The 18,914-nt window shown below is 40.8% G+C and overlaps 1 protein-coding gene and 1 non-coding gene across 4 annotated transcripts; both read left to right on the plus strand.

Moving 5' to 3' along the window:
- The first annotated feature begins 15 nt into the window (after positions 1–15).
- RBMX (RNA binding motif protein X-linked) lies at positions 16–18,701 on the plus strand. 3 transcript variants are annotated; one of them, XM_031594267.2, is made up of 10 exons: positions 16–154; positions 5,147–5,274; positions 5,465–5,571; positions 10,800–10,971; positions 12,056–12,172; positions 12,525–12,639; positions 12,740–12,865; positions 12,942–13,045; positions 13,545–15,788; positions 17,697–18,701. In XM_031594267.2, the coding sequence occupies exons 2-9, from the start codon at positions 5,166–5,168 to the stop codon at positions 13,850–13,852; spliced, it is 1,158 nt and encodes a 385-aa protein (XP_031450127.2). In that variant the 5' UTR covers positions 16–154; positions 5,147–5,165; the 3' UTR covers positions 13,853–15,788; positions 17,697–18,701. The 3 variants fall into 3 exon arrangements, with proteins under 3 accessions (XP_031450127.2, XP_031450130.2, XP_031450126.2); XM_031594270.2 differs by lacking the exon at positions 16–154 and adding an exon at positions 3,695–3,855 and having other exon boundaries at positions 12,957–13,045; XM_031594266.2 differs by lacking the exon at positions 16–154 and adding an exon at positions 3,698–3,855.
- Positions 5,328–5,392, plus strand: LOC116229793 (small nucleolar RNA SNORD61). Its single transcript, XR_004167106.1, has one exon. It is a non-coding gene; the product is annotated as a small nucleolar RNA SNORD61 (small nucleolar RNA).
- Positions 18,702–18,914: the final 213 nt, after the last annotated feature.

An 18,914-nucleotide genomic window follows, 5' to 3' on the forward strand; every position in this document is an offset into this window, starting at 1 on the left:
GCCATTTTGAGTGAGGGCAGCCCGGGGTGCGAGGGCTCCTCACTGAGACCGCTGAGTGGGATGGGCTGTGAAACAAAAGGAAAACAATAATTGCTTATCTCTTGTGCCTTCTCAGCTGAACCTGAGTTGTTATTTCAGGCAGCTCCGGTTATAGGTGAGGGAGTTGTGATCCGCTTTGTACTGTTAGACTTTCGAAATGATGAGACTCCCAAGCAGGTGATCTGGGAGAAACGCATCACGGAGCAGCAGCTGAGAAATAATTGACAAAGTCAATGCCAGAAAGAATGGCTGCTCTCATCCCCTGTAGCCTGAATTTATGAAGTAAAAATTCTGAATTTCTATAAATACCCATGAAGGGACAGCTGCCCAGAACATTGCTCTTTGTCATGAAAGTATTAAACTGATCTTTTTGGTTATTAATTTTTTTTTTTACTGTATTTCTGGAGGGAATTATGTTCCTTTTTTATCCATTCTGATTGCATTTCCTGACGTATTTCTAATTCCTTATCTGCTCTGACATTTGGGAGACAAGTCGTTTGTGCTTTATGTTTTGGTTTAGGCTTATTTGATTCAGAGTTGTATGTTCAGATCTATTTCTGTGATTTTTTCTATGCTTTTTGTCCTGGTTTTCTAAAAATGAAAACAAAACCCCACACAAATGAGTCTTACGTGACCAGATTATTTATGTATTCACTAGTCCTCATTCTCCAGGCTCTCCTGATCCCCTTATCCAGTTTAAACCCCAAGTATGATGAACTTGGTAAAAAGCCAATATGTTTGATGAAAATGTGCAAGCATGTACCAAAGTACTGCCCTCTGTATAAATGTGTTTGTACTGTAAGCTTAAATACATTGTTAAACTTCATATGCTCAATGTAAGTGTGACATTATAGGGTGAAAGTTATCAAAAAACTTCATAAAATATCTCCTTTACAGAATGTTATTCCGGTTTCCTATATGTTGGTTTCCTACTCTCTAGGGGCCAGCATTAGGTGCTTTTTACTGCTGTTTTAATTTCCCATCAGAAAATTAGAAGTTGAGAGACCATTTGCAAAATAAGTGGTCATAGCTCATCAGTCTTGAACTTTTTACTTGAGTATAAGAAGGATCAGTTTCCATACAGGCTGCAGTTTGTTCCCTGAAGATTTCTGTAACTTTACTAAAAATAATACAAAGAAGGAAAGAAAGAAGCATTAGAGTTGTAATATATTATTCAATCTTGGAAAAAGATCTGTCTTACTGAACTTGCAACAAGACTGTGTGTGTGACATAAGCTGTGTAATGGACGATAAAATACTGCTCCAGTTTGCAGTGTCTATGAAACTAAGGTTTTGACTAAGGCCTGATGAAGGTATATTTTAGGACAAAGAACAGGAAAAAAATGGCCTTAATATAATTAGAGCAGTTATGTTCTAATGGCTGTTTCAAATGTAATTATGTTAGTGCCAATCACATCTAGCCACATGTACAGCATAGACTAGAGAATGTTAATAAAATGAAGCCTTGAGTTACTAATTGCCCTGATTTCAGCTGGGGTGGAATTTATTTTTTCCTTCACAGTATCTGGTACGATGCTATGTTTTAGCTTTAGGAGAAAAACAGTGTTGATAACATACCGATGTTTTCAGTTGTTGCTGAGCAGTGCTGCACAGAGTCAAGGACATTTAAGTTTCTCAGCTTCTCCTACCAGTGAGGGGTTGAAGGGGCATGAGAAGCTGGAAGAGGACAGAACCAGGACAGCTGACCTAAGTTGGTCAAAAGGGATATTCCATACCATATGACATCCTGCAAAAAAAAGTTGAAAAACAGTCAGGAGTTGGCCAGGCAGGCAGCTACTGCTTAGAGACTGGCTGGGCAGTAGTCAGTGGGTGGTGAACAATAATCATTACTATAATCCTTTCTTCCCACTTCTTTTTCTATCTTAGTAAATAGTTTTTATCTCAACCCACAAGTTCTACTTTGTTTTGTTGGTTTTTTTTTAGTTCTCTCCCTCATCTGACTGTATGTGCTTTGCTGCCTGCTGTGTTAAACTACAGCGCTAATTAAATATTTTACTCTTTTAATCAGAGAAGGAAAAAGAGAGTTTAGTTTCCAGTTGCTTGTATTTCCAATTACCTGGGAGGTGGTTAGCAAATACACAGGTGTAGCACATGGAAGCAGACAAATTTCACACACCATCCTATGATGGGTTGGAAAGGACCTCAAAGACCACATAGTTCCAACCCCCTGCCATGGGCAGGGTTGCCACCAACTAAATTGTGCACTAGATCATGTTGGCCAGGTCCCCATCCAACCTAGCTTTGAATACCTCCAGGACTGGAATTTAGCTGTGTTGTTTTTTGGCCACTGCATTATCATCACATGCCATGCCCTCCCACTTTGTGACAGCTCATCTTCCCCTTTTCCCACGCCCAGTAACATTCCCCAGAAATGTTTAGCATCTATACTGGAAGGATAACAATCTTCAAGTGCTCACTATATGCTGAAGTGTTCAAGAGCTGCCTTGTATTTTCAACAGATCTTGAGGGAGTCTGATGCAGTGTTGCATTCTACTGTTCCTAACACACAGAACAGTTGAACATCAGTAACTGAATAGAGGAGACTGAAAAATTAAATAATAATCTGATGTTCTCTTCTCAGGATGTGACAATTTTGCAGCATTTATTCAGGGATTTATTTGGAAGTCTCGTGGTCAGGAAGGATGTTTATCATAGATAAGCCATACATCTGGAAATTATAAACAGAACTACAACTTTGAGCGAGCACCTTAATTAGGCAAAATGGCAAGCATTCAAGGATGTTGCTCTTATTATATCACGGGTAAACAGTACATCTGGAAGTTATAAACAGAACTGTAACTGAGCAGAAATGGCAAATAGTTAATTTGGAGACATCTAGGGTTTTAATCAACAGCTGCCTGAACAGGAGGGAGCAGTGTGCCCAGGTGGCCAAGAGGGCCAGTAATGGTAGTCAGCAGGAGGTGATAGTCTCTGTATTGAGCACCTTGAGTGTTGTGTTCAGTGTTGGGCTCCTTAAGACACCGAGGCCCTGGAGCTCGTCCTGAGAACGGCAGCAGCAAAGCTGTGAGGGGTCTGGAGCACAAATCTTATGGGTAACGGGTGAGGGAACTGGGATTGTTCAGTCTGCAGAAGAGAAGGCTCAGGGGAGACTCATCACTCTCTAGTATTTCCTGAAAGGAAGTTTTAGGTAGGTGGGAGTTGGCCTCTTCTCCCAGGTGGCAGCAATAAGACAAGAGGTAATGGCCTTCAGTTGTGCCAGGGGAGGTTCGTGTTGGATATTACTGACTGTGAGTTCCTTCTCACAGAGCTCAGGTAGCAGCATAGGCTGCCCAGGGAGGTGGTGGTCACCGTCCCTGCAAACGGTCAAGAAAAGGATGGATGTGGATTAGCAGTGATGGGTTGATGGTTAGACTAAATTGTCTCGGTGGTCTTTTCCAAGCTTAACTGTTCAAAGCTGTAAAGTGAGTCTTCAGAGCAATCCCAGCCACAGCTCCGAGGCAGAGCTGCAAACAGACAAAAGGAAAAGCACCACCCACCATAGAACCGCTCCAGCGAGAACCAGAGAATCCCGCTCACTTATGACGGCCTGCCCACCCTACCCGCAGCGGCGCACGCCGAACCCCGGGCAGCTCCCGGCCGCAGCGCAGCTCGCCGCCGCCGCCGCCGCGCGGACCCGAAGCGGCCGCACTGTGAGCCCGGCAGGCTGCGGCCTCCCCCTGCTGGGCTCGGCGCCGCGTGCATCCGGGGCCCCGGCCGGCGGTGACGTCAGCGATATAAAGGGCCGCAGCTCCTTTGTTCGCTCCCATTGCGCAGTTGCGGCACGGTGGGAGCGGAGGTGAGTGCTGCGAGGCGAGCCGAGCAGGCCCGGGATCTGCGGGGAGGGGGAAAAGGGGCCCTGCGAGGCGGGGGCTGGATGTGCAAAGCGGCGGTGCGACGGAAGGCTCTGCCCGCGGTGAGGAGCTGCGCTCCGCCCGTCGCTGCGGACCCGGGGCGAGGCGCGGTGGGGCCCGGCCCGCCGCCTTCCCTCCCTGCCCGCCGGCTCACGTGCGGGGCGCAGGGGCGGCTTGGTGGGGCGCGGGGGTCGCCGGCGCGGGAGGCGCTTGGCCGCCATTTTAGGTGCGGGGGTTTCTCGGCGTGGTCCCGTCGCGGGACCGCGGGCTCCGCTTCCTCGAGGAGGACAAAGGGAGGGCGGCTGCGGGCGCGCCCTGGGGCCCGAGCAGAGAGCCCGGAGCGGGGCTTGGGCCGCGCGGTCCGCCCAGCGCTGAGGCATTCGAGGGAAAGAAGGCCCTGCTAGAGGTGGCCGCCATTTTGTGGAGGTGTGTGGAAAACGTGGAGGGTCCGGCGCCCCCTCCTTGTTCTCCTCTCCCTTCCCGGCCCGGCGCGCCGCTTGCGAGGCTCGGAGCGGGGCGGCCGCCGCTTGTCCGCCCGCGCGATTGGGGCGGCCCGGCCGCCGGCGGCGCCTTGCGGAGCTTCTTTGTGCTGCGTGCTGAGCGAGCCGCGCGCCGGGCTTTCCCGCCACCGGGCTGGCGGCGTGCGGTAACGTCGGTCCGCGGGGCCGGGCGGAGCGCCGGGCGCTCCGGGAGCCCTTTTGTCTCCGGCTCTTCTTCTTGTCCCGCTCCTCTTAGCCGTGTCGGGTTGGTATCCATTCAGGCTGTGGTGTTGTGTAGGCCTCGGCTTTGACTTAGTGTGGATGTACTTAAAATACCGTAAAAGATTGGGGTTAGTTTTGAATCTTGGCACACCTGACTTTAAACTTAACTTTTTGGTTTTATCTTAAAATTAGTTGTATTCATTGAAAAAAATCTGTGACAGGAATGTGAGAGATTGAGCCCTAAGATGACCATCAAGGGCAAAAAAGGCAGTAAGCTTATCAGTGTCCACCATTGTCTGTTCTGGAACTGTTCTCATCAGAGCCCTGCTTTGTTTTCTGGAGTCGACTCTTTCTGCTGGAAATAACTGCTTCAACCTTGTAGTTAAGCACAAAGGGAAAAAGAATAACATCTCTTCTTTGGCATCTTGTTCAAAGAAAACTGGCTTGAATTTGAGGAAGAGAGAATATTCCATGCTATTGTCCGGCAATCTGCTGTAGTCTAATGTTTTGTTAATGACGACTGTATGCTTTATAGGTCTCTTGTATCATTCAAAATGGTTGAAGCAGATCGTCCTGGGAAACTGTTCATCGGAGGCCTGAACACAGAGACAAATGAGAAAGCCCTTGAGGCTGTATTTGGCAAATATGGACGCATTGTGGAAGGTAAAAAAAAACAAAGAATACTCTTGTCATCTTGATTAAAACAATAGAAAACAGCTGTGATGACTCTTATAATGTTGATCTTATGAAATGATCATGTTCTCTAAGAAGTTCTGAGCTTAAAGGGTAAATAAAGGTTAAGTTTTGCTGCTTAATTGCAGAAGAGGGTAACATGGTTTTATTTCCACTGCAGTCCTCCTGATGAAAGATCGTGAAACCAACAAGTCAAGAGGGTTTGCTTTTGTAACGTTTGAGAGTCCAGCAGATGCTAAAGATGCTGCCAGAGACATGAACGGAAAGGTAGGAATTGAGGTCATCTTTGCTGCTAAGCAAAAATGCTGTTCTATGGAGTTAAATTAACTCATAGTAAGACTTGGAAAGATAATGGACTAGAAGATTCTGGAGACAAGTCACAGGGTTAAATTTTGTCAGGGTGTCTTTATTTCCTGTTGTCTCCATGAAGCTGGAATCACTTTCCTCTGACTCTGAATTTGGAAGTAGGAAGTGAAGCCTGGCTGTCATTTGGTTATCTATTTTTTAATTGGTGACGGAGAGCTTTCTAGTAGACAGCTTTTCACTCTTGCATGCCTCCTCTATCGTTTTGTATTTACTGCATTTGAACATAGTACTGCATAAATCATATTTTACAGAAGTGACTTACCTGAAAACTACCAGTGTTTCCCCTAATACCGGTTTGATGTGATTTGCCTACACTCTGGTGTGTTGATGCATTGTTAATTTGTAGGTATCCGTATATATGGTGTGTATGTGGCATTTCTTGCTAGTTACAGTGAAACGGTTTTGCCGTTAACCAGCAATTGAATTTGTTCATATCCTGCAACAGAACTACACAGCTTAAAGAAAATATGTACTAAACTAATACATACTATGCCTTTAAAAAGGAAAACAAATCTGAATTTGGAGCAAAATTTGAGATTCACATCAGGATAGCTTGTTGGAGGAATGTAGGTTATTGTGATCTAATCTTGCTTTGGCATGTTTGAAAAGCTGAATGTGAGTTTGTCAGTTAATGATCAACAACAGTTCAAAGAAATGCTCTCTTCAGGTGGTGTAAGCTGTCATGTCAGTTGACTTGAATTTCAGACTCTTGTCTGTCATGTGCAGTCAGAAGAGTTCAATTGTAAAGATCACGCTGAATTGGGCTTTCTGCTAACAGTATCTCTTCTAAGGTTAAGAAAGCTTCTGTTTAGAATGGTTGAATAACACTTGAGCTTTTTATAGTTGTTAGTGCAAAATAATGACTAAAGGTTTTCTTTCAATTCAGTGTAGTCCATAAGTAAAGCATAGTGAATATTTGCACTTATGGAGTGAAAAATGAGTTTGTAGTGTTCAAGATAATGATTATAATAAAACTTAGTTATTCCTTGTGTTGTGTTTAAAGCAGACTTTCTGCTGTGTGTGCTGCTTAGTTTCTGAGTTCTTGAGGACAATCTGGTGATGATTAGTGTAACTTTGCATGGAGACTTGCTTCCTCTTTAAGCTAGTCATTTTTCTTAGTGTGGAGAGTGACAAGTCAGATAATGTTCTTTCTATACCAGTCCAAACATCCCTAAGGGTACCCCTGTTAATGAATCTATCTCCGTTGTGTAGCTTGCTACAGTTCTGAGGACCTGTTTGCTGCAGTTTCAAAATCCTGATTTCCTCTGAGTTAATGATTCAGTTGAACCCCCACATACAGTAACTTTGAGCACCAACAACAAATTGTCGGACTGAAAGGAGTTCAGTCCCTAATCCTAAGAACTGTTTGTGGAGTGCAGCATTTAAATAAAAATGAATGAAAACTCAGAAAATAATCAGCTGTTCTAGAACTTTAAATGTTGTATATTCACATTGGAAACATTCATGAAAGTAATGTTCAGTGAAGAAGCATTAAATGGCATTTAGCTAATCTGAGTTTGTCTGTATTTTGGAATGCACCATCTGGATCACTTGAACTAGGAAGTACTGACTTGTGGGTGATCATTGTCATGGCTTCTGTCTTCAGAGCTGCAAATCTAAACGTACTTCCATCTTCTTTGAAATTTGAACAGCTGTGTTTGAAAACAACATCCTCACTCAGGATTTGGGCAAGAATGGCATTCAGTGTAAGCCTGCAAGTGTAGCTATGTATTCTGTACCTGCCTAGCACGGTTTAATTGTGGATGAGAAAGATGGTTGTGAGGCAGTACTTCATGAGAAAGCCTTCTGGACAAGTGATGCCAATACTTGAAAAATAAATAAATAAATAAATACTGCGTTCTGTGTCTGAAGAGGAATGATGCTTGAGGCATCCTGTGGGAGGAATTCATTCTAATCTGTTCAAAATGGGAGTTCTTCTGACTGTTTGGAAGTGATGGAGTGCTCATGAAAAATCCAGGCATTTCAAAGGAGGCAACAGCAGAAGCACTGTGCAGACAAGAGTTCAAGCAGTCTGTAATGAGAAACTTGACCTGCCTAGCCAAGGGGAAACAGGTGATATATGGGCAGTGTGTATCTCATTCTGTCATTCCAAAGAAATTCAAAGTTGCAACCAGCAGAAGAGGTTGGATTGGTTGAATTTTGCAAGAACATAAGGACGTATCTTCAGTTGCTGGAGTTGGTGGAAGAAATAGGGTTAAATATTTCATTCTGAAATGGAACAGGGATAAATGAGTCTCAGCTTGCTTGTTGAAAATTTCAGTCCTGAGAAAGGAGGTCAGGAGATAATGGTTTTGGGGGAATGGGAGTTTCTCAAGTTAAATTACTTTCTCTGCAAAATTGTATCAGTTATAGCCTGGAAGGCACAATAGAAATGTTAAAGCATTTTACAGCAAATTCTTTAGGAAAAAAATCTTAATTGCAAGGTAGCAAAGTCATCATCCTTGTGCCATAAAACGCACTTTTTTGTATGAATACAAGGGAATACTTCCAAATCTATAGTGAACTTTCTAACTGTTAAGCTGTTCTGTTCTTCATATTTGAAGTCCTGAGTACAAAAATCTGTAATTAAAGAGAATGTGACTTCAGAGGAAACATCTGGGTCAAGCCAAAGATAAAATTCCATTTGAAGCATTCCAGTCTTCCAGTTGAAGGCCTGTCAAGCCAGTTGGAGCGTGTCAAGAGGTTGGAAGTGAATTACTATCCACTACAGAAGATTATTGTTCTCTGAACAAACTTATTTCCAAATCTTCCAGTGAAGAAGTGTTATAATACAGAAAAGCTTGGCTTAATAGGAAATGATCTTCAGTTCTTCCATGTATTTGATGAAGAGAAGTGCTCATGATGTGTTGTCAAGAAACGCACAGAAATGGTGATGGAATTGCAGCAGCATCAACAGTAAAGTGGTCCATCAGAGGGGAAGCACCAGCGTGGTTTTAGGCTGCTGGTTCATGCAAGTTTCTTTGGAATATTTGAATTACAGCTACTCAGACTTTCCAAATACACCTCATTTAACTTCTGTTTTGTAACATGGAGCAGTTTACAGGACAATAATTGTTTGTTTGAGGTTCCCTGGGCACATTTCAAAACTGTATAGATTGTTCATTGCACATACAGGAGTTTTTTAAATTGTGGTTGCAAATCTGCTACTATCCTTAAGTGATAGATAGTAGACTTTATTTTTAGCACCAAGGTAATGCTACAAAATAATGCCCCTTTCATATTAAAAATGCTATTGTAACACTTAAAATCAAGATTATAAATGCCAGTTGATGAGTGCCTGTTTTGACAGCTGGTGTTTTGATCCATTGAAAATTTCTTGCTCTGTGATGACTTGTTTGAGTTCTGTCTCATCAATAAGATGAGTCCTTTTCATTTGCCTGAAAAACCTATAAAAGAAGATGGTTTTCTCATTCCAATTTTACTGTATTTTAAAACAAGTACCTTCTTGTTAACAGCAGCAAAACCAAAGATTTTCTTGGACATTAGACGCAAATTAGACTGCTTGAAAGCAGTTTCAAAAGAAACTGTGTTTTGCCTTAGTAATGTGCAAAGGTGCACGGCAGAAGAAAATAAGGAATAGAAATCATTAGGAAAACTATGCCTTCAATGTTTAAACAAACAAGAAGATAAAAAAAAAAAAACCCACTAAGTTGGACTTGACATCCAAGTGTTCAGAACCCCTGCTAATGGGAAGGGATGATATTTGGCTTCAAAAATTCAAACATATTGTTAGTAGTCTGCCGTGAAACAGGGCACCTGCAGTCATGGTAGCAAAACTTAAGGCTTTAGGCCTACCTTTCCCATTGTGAGAAAGGTGTCTGGGGATATGAGAGATGGCAAAACTAGGTATGAGATATAAACTGTTAAGATCCAGTGATTAGCAGTGTTAATGTGTGCTCCTGGAATGTTCTGAGCTTGTCATGCCAAATGTCATTGAGAAACTACATAAACTAAGTCAAAACCAAGACCAATGTTATGTTGCTAATCTTTTCTTTTTCTCAAGATGGATTGAGTCAAACCTTTGGATATAAACTTTCAGTTTTTGAGTAGTAACTACAACTGTGTATGGTGGTGGAATATGTCCACTGTTAGAGTGGATGATGTTGGAAAGGGGCAGATTTCATTGGAGAAGAAAGAAGATTCAGTTTTGCCTCTATAAACAACCACTAGCAGTACAGAGTGAGACACTTACCAGGAATTCTTCTTCTATTGCAATAATGTGCAATTAACAACACTGCCTTATTTATTAGTTGTTATAAATATTTAGCTTACAAAAAGTCAAGCTGCATTTGCCAATAAAGATGTGCAATAAACAAATTTCAGTAGAGCTCTATCTTGACTCTGCTCTCCTGACCAAACGTGTGTTGTCTGAAAGAGGATGCAATGGATACACTTGCTGAGTTACTGAGTATGTCTAACGCATGTTCATGTTTGAGGCGTAATAGCTGGCTGCAGAGTTCCTGTTACTGCAGGTCTATGCTCCAGAAAAAGCATCCACTTAAAAAAAAAAAAAAGTTCACTCTGGAAAAGCAAGTAATAGAGTAAATTTTTTGAAAACTCACCTTGAAACAGTAGGAAAGGGGTGAATTGCCATACTCAGTCTGCTTTGTAGATGCTGAAATTACTTCTAAATACTTCAGTGATCTCCGTTTAATCAGGACATCAAGAAAATGTACTTAAAACGGCCTCCCCATTGCCAGAAACCCCAACTGAAGCTAAGATATCTTCAGCTTAATCCTGTAACTACTGGTGCAGTCAGTTTGGTGCAAAAGTCCGTGGCAATTGGAAGTAAATTGGAGCTCATAAATCATATTTCATTTACGCAATAAATGACATGGGGCTGCCGTAGTCATTGGACACTTTTATTGTGACTGAAAGTGCTTTCTGATGCTGCTCTGTATTTTTTCATCAATACCACGAGAATGAAGTACTCTAGAAATTAGGCCCGACATGCTGCTGAGTACGTGGGGACTAATACTGAAGACTGAATCTGTTCTAGAGTTGCTCTAACTTTATAAAATGGAAGCCCTATAATAGTGAAGCAAGAAGGGCTTAATTTAAGAAATAAAAACGTGACTGAGCAATAAGTAAAGCAGCTTCTTCTTTAGTCATTAGATGGGAAAGCAATTAAAGTGGAACAAGCAACCAAGCCATCCTTTGAAAGTGGTGGTAGGCGTGGGCCTCCACCCCCTCCACGAAGCAGAGGTCCTCCCAGGGGCCTTAGAGGTGGAAGAGGCGGAAGTGGCGCGAGAGGACCACCTTCAAGAGGGAGTCACTTGGGTATGTATTTACCTATCTCATTATATACTTGGACAACATACAAGACAATCCCATTGGAAGATGACAATAATCCTACTGGAAAAAGTCAAACAGCTGAATAGTGCACTCCTTGTTCATTATTAAAATCATGAAATATAATCTCGGCAGTTGAGTCAAATTTTTGATTAGGCAAGTACACCTTAAGAAAAAGGCTTTCAAATGTGAAGATTCCCTTCTACATCTAACACTCTACTTGACTTTTGGCTATGAAAGAAACAAAACTCCTGCCCTGCACGTGAGAAAGGAAGCTTTCTTATATTCAAGGTGAAAAAGTGATTCTCTTCCACCAGGGTAAGGGAAGTGCTTTCTGTTCTTACTAGCAAGAGGTCTAAACTCACTAAACTGTAGCTGTTTAAATGATTGATCCTTTGGGGTCACAGTGATAGTTAGGAAAATTAAACGTTGCTCATGACATTGTTTTGAGTTGAAGCTCTCTGAAATGGAAGGATAGCACACAACTCGATACTGGATGTACTTTAACTTAGATATATCTATTTATTCAGCAACTTTTCAGTATTAAAACAGTCACTTAAAGCAGCATGTGTTTTATAACAGTAAAAGCTGTAGTGCAGGGAAAAAAAACCTCTGAAAATAGTGAAAACTCTATTCTTGGAAAGTCTGTGTAGTAGGTCCTATGGTATCTCTGTTTCCTCTTTATGTAGGATCTTCTCTAGTGAATCTTCCCAGGTGGCTTTTGTCTTCTGAGGACAGTAACTCGAGCATTTAACCCGAGACCGATGACAGGAAAGAGTTTTCTTTCTCCTTCGCAGCACACACTGTGGCTTTTAGATCACTTCTGTAAGACAATTCTTAACAGGAATTTAAGCTGTGAAAAAAGTTTATCTGGCATGCTCTCAATTTTGTCAGTAGCATCTAGTAGTGACTGAAAAAAACAAGAGAGGTATTTTTAGGGCCTAATGTTAGAGGTTTACTGTTGATCTTACGCAGTAGTTGTAACATCAGTTAGATTACTGAAGTTGAGGTTTTAGGGACATACAGGTAAGTGTTACAGAAGTAACAAGTTGGTACGTGGCTTATCTTCTAGGGTCTTCTCGGGGGCCACTTCCCATGAAGAGAGGTCCCCCTCCACGAAGTGGAGGCCCTCCACCTAAAAGGTCTGCACCTTCGGGACCAGTGCGTAGCAGCAGCATGGGAGGAAGAGGTAAGAACTTGATAAATTGCTTTGTTGTCTAGTCGGCTGTCTTGTAATGCCTTACTCATCAGAAACTTATGAAAGGCATTGATTTCTTTTTTGAAGTTAAATGTACTGTGGGCTAGTTGATCATTTTTATTATCTATCAGTTCTCATCATAAGAACATTCTCAGCTGTTTGGTACAACTGGTGTGATCTGTTGTGTTCCTTTTAATGCTGTTTAAAGACTTCATAAGCGGAAAAGTATTGTGGATGTAGACTACGGGTGATGCTTCTAAGCCTGTGTGAACAGTTAAGTAGTAATTGCCTTGAGTCTTCTGTGTGGTTAAGTGCTAACTATATTATACAACTTCTGTTTAAGCTCCTGTGTCACGTGGAAGAGACAGTTATGGTGGTCCTCCACGCAGAGAACCAATGCCGTCACGAAGAGATGTTTACATGTCTCCAAGAGATGATGGCTATAGCACTAAAGATGGGTAAATTTTCTTAATGATTCAGATTGGCTCAATATTTTCATTCTTCAGAGGATTTTGATCTCTGATTACTGTGACATAACCCAACTCTTGTTTGTTGTAGTTACTCAAGCAGAGATTACCCTAGTTCCAGAGACACACGGGACTATGCACCACCTCCACGTGACTATGCGTATCGCGATTATGGTCATTCCAGTTCACGTGATGAATACCCCTCCAGGGGCTATAGGTATCTACTACTGGATTTTTGTCCATGTCTTTTTGTTTCTGCTGTGATCTGACTGATTTGTACTAAGTCTCAGTAGTCTTTCCTCTTACAGTGATTGTGATGGATACGGTGGTGGACGTGACAGAGACTACTCAGATCATCCAAGTGGAGGTTCCTACAGAGATTCATATGAGAGTTATGGTAAGAATCCATTTTGAGGATCATGCAGTAATTTGTACGGGTCTCATGAAGTCTGACTTATACTGGGTTGATCGTGTTTTAGGGGGAAGTGGCGTGCATTTTTTTTCCCCTACAGTGAAAGTGCAATTGTTGGTTATCATTTGATCCCATTGTTAAGCTATAAATTAAAGAAGCAAAGTCTACGGTTGAGAATTGCAGCTATCTCTGGAAAATGTGGCTGAGTTTCTTCTCTAAAATAACAAGCTGTTCTGGAATGCCCAGTAAAGAGCCTGCCTGAATAAACACCGTCTTCATTCCTTCAAAGTCTATTAAATCCACTCACTGCCTGATACGCAATTCCCACTTAAAATACCATTAACATGGCAGATTATATAAAGAACATCTCAATGCATACAAAAGAGTAAAAGTAAACATTTAATACAGCAATTCTGTAAATTCAGATTGAAATTGTTTATATAACTTATGGTGTTGCCATATTACCTGACCATTGACCCTGCAGGTAACTCACGTAGTGCTCCACCTGCACGAGGGCCCCCGCCATCTTATGGTGGAAGCAGTCGATATGATGATTACGGCAGCACACGTGATGGATATGGAAGCCGAGAAAGTTACTCAAGCAGCAGAAGTGATGTCTACTCAAGTGGCCGTGATCGTGTTGGAAGACAAGACAGGGGTCTTCCCCCATCCATGGAAAGGGGCTATCCACCTCCTCGTGATTCATACAGTAGTTCAAGCCGCGGAGCACCCAGAGGTGGTGGCCGTGGCGGAAGCAGATCTGACAGAGGTGGAGGCAGAAGCAGATACTAAAAATACTCTTAACTTTTTTTGGACCAAGACATTACTTCTCAAACAAATTTAAAAAAGTGGAAGTTCTATCTTTACTACCAGAGGACTACTAAAAGGAAAAGTTGTTTTTACCTTTTTTTATTGTTGCCTGTTAAGTTTTCCCCTCCATGACTTTTATGCTTTTGTGAAGAAAAGTTAAACCAGTGTTTAATTTCATTTCAAAATTGTTAACATTTCTTTCGAAAGGCAGATGTTAAATGTATAAAACTTGAGCTGTGTACTAGTGTTGTAATTTCCAAAGTAAAGTTTCCCTGAAATGCCACACTTCCCATCTGACTTTCCTCGTGAACAGAATAAGCAGTTCTTAAGATCTTCCACATAACATCCAACTATCTAATATGGAGCTGGATTGTTCTACATATTCAGCCTCTCACTCTTAAAGTATTGTTTGTGATGTGGAGGGTGGTGGGGATGTTCCACAGAAAAGTTCATTTTTGTCTAGAATTCCAAGTCAGTGTTCCCTGAAGTCAGTGTTCCCAGTAGAAAATGCCTTCAGATCCTTGTGTTTAAAAAAAAAAAAAAAGTCAATCCACCTGAAAAAACATGTGGATAATACTATTTTTTTTGCCTTCCTCCTGTTTCATGGGGAGTTTAAAAAGTTCTCCCCATCAAATGAACCATGTACATGTAAGTCAGCTACAGTATACTGTTAAAAAAAATTAAAAAAAAAAAATAAAAAAAGTTTGACCAATTCATCAAAGAAGCTACAAAGCCATGCTTACTCATACTGTTTCAAATTTTTGCAACTCTGTAGTGTTTCACTTTTAAAGGAACATCTTTGATTCCAAAGGAGAAAATAAGATAAGCAAAGAAGTCTTTCTCTCCAACTTCTCAAAGGCTTATGGCTTCCTAAAAACAAGTGAAACTTTCAGCATTCCACAGCTGATTTAAAGCAGCAAATGCCTGTGAAACAGCAAAGATGGTAAGCAAAGCAAACTAGTTTTTCAGTCTAAGTCAAAATTGAACCAAGTTTCTTCCTCTAGTACGGTAAAACAAGCTGCACGTCATGGCAATGGAAGTGCTGTCTAGATTTAAAAAGTAAGGAAATGAAGTACTTCAATACGTTAGAAGTTCTCAAAATTCAACATTTCTTCTTGGATAAAAGCGTTTATGGCACCAGTTTTGAAACTAAAGATAAGAATGCAGCTCGCTTTAGACAGAATACTGTGAAGTAGGGTTGGGAGGGGGTATTTTGTGCCCAGTTTCTTTCAGTGAAGATGCTCAAACAGACTGCGTGTGCTGTTACTTTAAGAAAATTAAAAGACTTGTGAAGTCAGGAATTGGTTTAGGTTGACAGATGCCATCTCAGCTATTGGGAGTTTGAAGCAAGCCATTGCAAACTTGACATTTAGTTGGATGCCTGACTGTTCGGTTTTGACGCAGCGTTACAGGGATACCTGGTACATGTGGCAGAACCTGTGACAAGTTATGACTCAGGTAAAGCCACGAAGTTCAAATGATGCTCTTGAACATAGTATACGTGAAGACCTCCAACTAAAAGCAAAACCAAAGCTTTTTACTTCTGTTTAGTCCTCAGTATGTATTGTCGTTCAACTTATGGATTTTACATGGCAGTGCACCATTGAAAAGGAATGAGAATCCATAAGCCATGCAACCAGTCACTAAGTCATTCCAGTCCATTCCAAACCAGTGAATCCTCCACCACTTAGAAGAGAAGTAGTAAAACTTGAAACAGACTAATCTGCAAAACCAAGCTTGTGACTGTTGAAATGGGGGGAAGCACTGGGAAATGGGGAGATTGACTCGTGCTGTAAAATGTATTTTTCTCAGCTTGCTTTATTTTGATTACAGGATGATAACTACTGGAAGATGCTTCTGAAGTAAAGCAGGTTCATCTGGTTTGGTGGCAGAGATGAATGATGCCTGTACTGATCAGGTAATTGCTGTGTTTTTGTAGTAGCTGTATGGAAGATTTTTTATGGGTCTGTGTTGGGGTGGACATCCTTGGTGGCTAAGTAATCCTTTCATCTCTGGAAGCAAATTTTGGAGGAGGAGATCTAAGCAGGGTTTTTAATTGCCTAGTTAGAAATTTCAGTGAGTGACTTTCCCCTAAAAGAAACGGTCCACTTGGGAACCTCTAATCATAACATACGGTTTCAGATGCACCATAAAGTGCATTTATGTATGAATGCACCATTATTAGTCTAGGAGTCTTCATAAAAAAAAAAACAAAAAACATCTGGATTGGAATAAGAGCAAGGGTCCTTGGATTAAATTGCATACTTTCCATTGATGTCAAAAGTAGCTTAAAACTTCGTAGGTCAGTTGTGTTTCATGACTTGGAAGTCTACCACGTTAGAATTAATCTTCTGCAAGTGGCAGAACGAGTAGATACTGTTCAGATCTCATGTGTGATAGCAGCAGTTGTGTTTCTCTGATACTTAACAGCAAAAAAGGTAACTGCTAACAGTGTTCTGGAAAACTTCTTCTCTGAAGAATCATCATCCAAAAAAAACCCCACACTACCCTTAACTGTATTCATTGCCAGTTAAAAAAAAAAAAGATAGAGACTGGGGTGGTTTTTTTTGAGAAGATTTGCCAGAATTTTTTTACTGTAACTTTTAAATTCATTTTCCAAGTACTTAATACATATTAAAAAATATTTTGCTGCTACTTTAAAGTACATTTGAGATCCACCTTTTAAAAAGGTGAAAAGAAATTGCTGCAGTTGATACTGTGGTTTATCTGACTAATCACGTTTGATTTTCGGTAAGGTCTATCTTGTATAAAGATTACTCTGTACTGTGTAATATTATAATTTCAGTTTGCTTGTAGTTTTTTCTCTGCACGGTACTTTTGTTAGAATGTGCCATTAATACTTAGTACTTCTTCCTGACAAATTCCTCCTTAATCTCAGGGTACTGGATTTTATTTCAGATCAATAAGGGGCGTGATACATTGACAGGACCCAGTAAATCAGGTTGATGGTTGGACTCAATGATCTTGAAGTTCTTCTCCAGCCTAGATGGTTCTGTGGTTGTGTGAAATACAGAATCACCATCTGTAGTTTTTGCTTTGAGTTGGATAAAGTACATAGTTAAGTAAAAGCTGCTAACTCACCAGCCTTCTATTTTGTTGTTACTGTTCAGAAATTTTCAGCAAACAAGAGTTAATTTCTCATGTTTGTGGTGCTCTTGAATGTGGCTGTTCAAGTATTCAAATCACAAATCCTTCTGGAAGTGACACTGAACTATTGGGTGCCTTTTTTCATGGAAAAATCATTGATGTCAGTTATAGCACTGAGGTGGAGTCAGGAAATAAGTCTTGAAAGTAAGTTCTTCCTCTACCTGAAAAAAAATTAGTAGGGATCAGTTTTTAAAGTTTGAGACTGGTCCATCCAGACCACAAGTCTTGCTAACAAAAAGATGGCTTACTGTCTTCAATATGCAGCATCCTAGGTGACTTTAAAAGGTCTTACCAAATCATCACGCAGATGGTGTCAAAATGTTGTCCCCTTTTTTTGAACTTACATGCTATGTTATTGTTAATTCTCTGTATCTCTTCTCTGGGAAGTGGGAAATAATTACTCCTGGCAAGTGAAAATTTATCTCTTCAAAAATGAAGACCTTCTTCATCAGGTGACTAGATTGCTTTGTCACTAACGGGTGCTTATTAGACTATGTTGGAATTAATGAAGATACAGCTGTTGATGTATTTTTTACACGTGGGACAATTTGGAAATAACCAAAACACATTCACTGTGTATGTAGCAACAGCTCATGATGTGACTTCATCTGTTTCTTGCTTCTTGAGAGCATACTAAGTTGAATTTCCTTTCTTTCAGACTACAGGAAGGTAGTGCAGCAGTGGACATGTACTGGAAAATTGAAGAACAACAAAATGCAACTGGCAAAATTGACTTTTCAGTGTGGTGTCACCCAGTATTTGCTTCAAAGAGTTATGTTACAGTTTAAGGAATTTTCTTTGAAAGTAACCCATCTAATCTCTTATATCTAAGTGTTTCTTAGATGAAAATCAGTTGTCTCCTGTAGCTTACATCTTCCAAGAGCCAGGAGTTTTATGCAGTAAACATGCATCAGTAAATTCTGCAGCAGAAAAATACTAAGGTTTCCTCTTTACATGCACTGCTTTTCCTCTTTCCTGAAAGAAGAGCCAGTTATAGGAAAGTGAGTTAAAGTTCTCTAAAATGTAGAGGACTAAATAGCTCCAAACTTCCTCACCAAGAAATGCACAGGAGTTTTACAGTATTGTTACTTGAAAAGTTCCTAATTGTCCAAGCCTTCTGGGTTAAAGGAATAAAGTGTTGATGTATTGAGGCAGTATAAGTGGTAAGTTATCAGAATGACCAGTGTTCTTTCTTATGTGCACTAGGTTCTTAGAAAGCTCCAGCAGGTGCCAGCAGTGTACATCCTAACAAGTACATAATTCCATAGAAACAAGATGTTTTCCTCAAAATACTGCCTTTGATGCGTTTTTACCCTATCTGTGCTGATGTGCCAGTCCACACGAGAGTAATGCTCAGGCATGAGTATTTGTTACAGAAAACTAACCAGATTGGCAGAGGTACTTAGTTAAGTCTTATAAAATTTATACTATTTCTACAATAGACAAAACTTAAGCAGCTCTTGGTTTTTCAGTGAGTAACTAATGAAGAAAAAGCATGTGTACCCTTTCAAGGGCATTAAAACTATGTCTGTTTTTTGGGGTTAAGAGTATCACTTTAAACTTCGGCTAAAAATTGCAGATACTATGAGTAAATTGCCTTTAAAAAGAAAATGGATAAAACTGCAATGTTTTCCAGCGTTAATAAATAAGTTGTTAAATAAAATGATTGATTGTTTTAAGTACTTATTTCTTGGTAGAAATGATTGCTGACCAGTATTATGTAATGGTGGTTTATGGTTAGGTGTGGTCTCAGAGTGTACTGTGCTTATTCAAGAAGGAGTCGGAGTACTTGCAGGCTGAAACATTTAGCCTAGCATTTTAACTGAAATGCAGTGCTAGTATATGAGCTGCTATATGAAAAAAGATACGTGTACCC

Source organism: Phasianus colchicus, chromosome 14, assembly GCF_987193195.1.
Source record: "Phasianus colchicus chromosome 14, bPhaCol1.hap1.1, whole genome shotgun sequence".
In the NCBI taxonomy this organism is placed as follows: Eukaryota; Metazoa; Chordata; class Aves; order Galliformes; family Phasianidae; genus Phasianus; species Phasianus colchicus.

Bases quoted from the DNA above. Each gene is read 5' to 3' on its own strand.
- RBMX (XM_031594267.2), top strand. From the start codon at position 5,166: ATGGTTGAAGCAGATCGTCCTGGGAAACTGTTCATCGGAGGCCTGAAC. The intron at 12,640-12,739 runs GTAAATTTTCTT...TGTTTGTTGTAG, and splicing joins GGCTATAGCACTAAAGATGG to TTACTCAAGCAGAGATTACC. The intron at 13,046-13,544 runs GTAAGAATCCAT...TTGACCCTGCAG, and splicing joins AGATTCATATGAGAGTTATG to GTAACTCACGTAGTGCTCCA.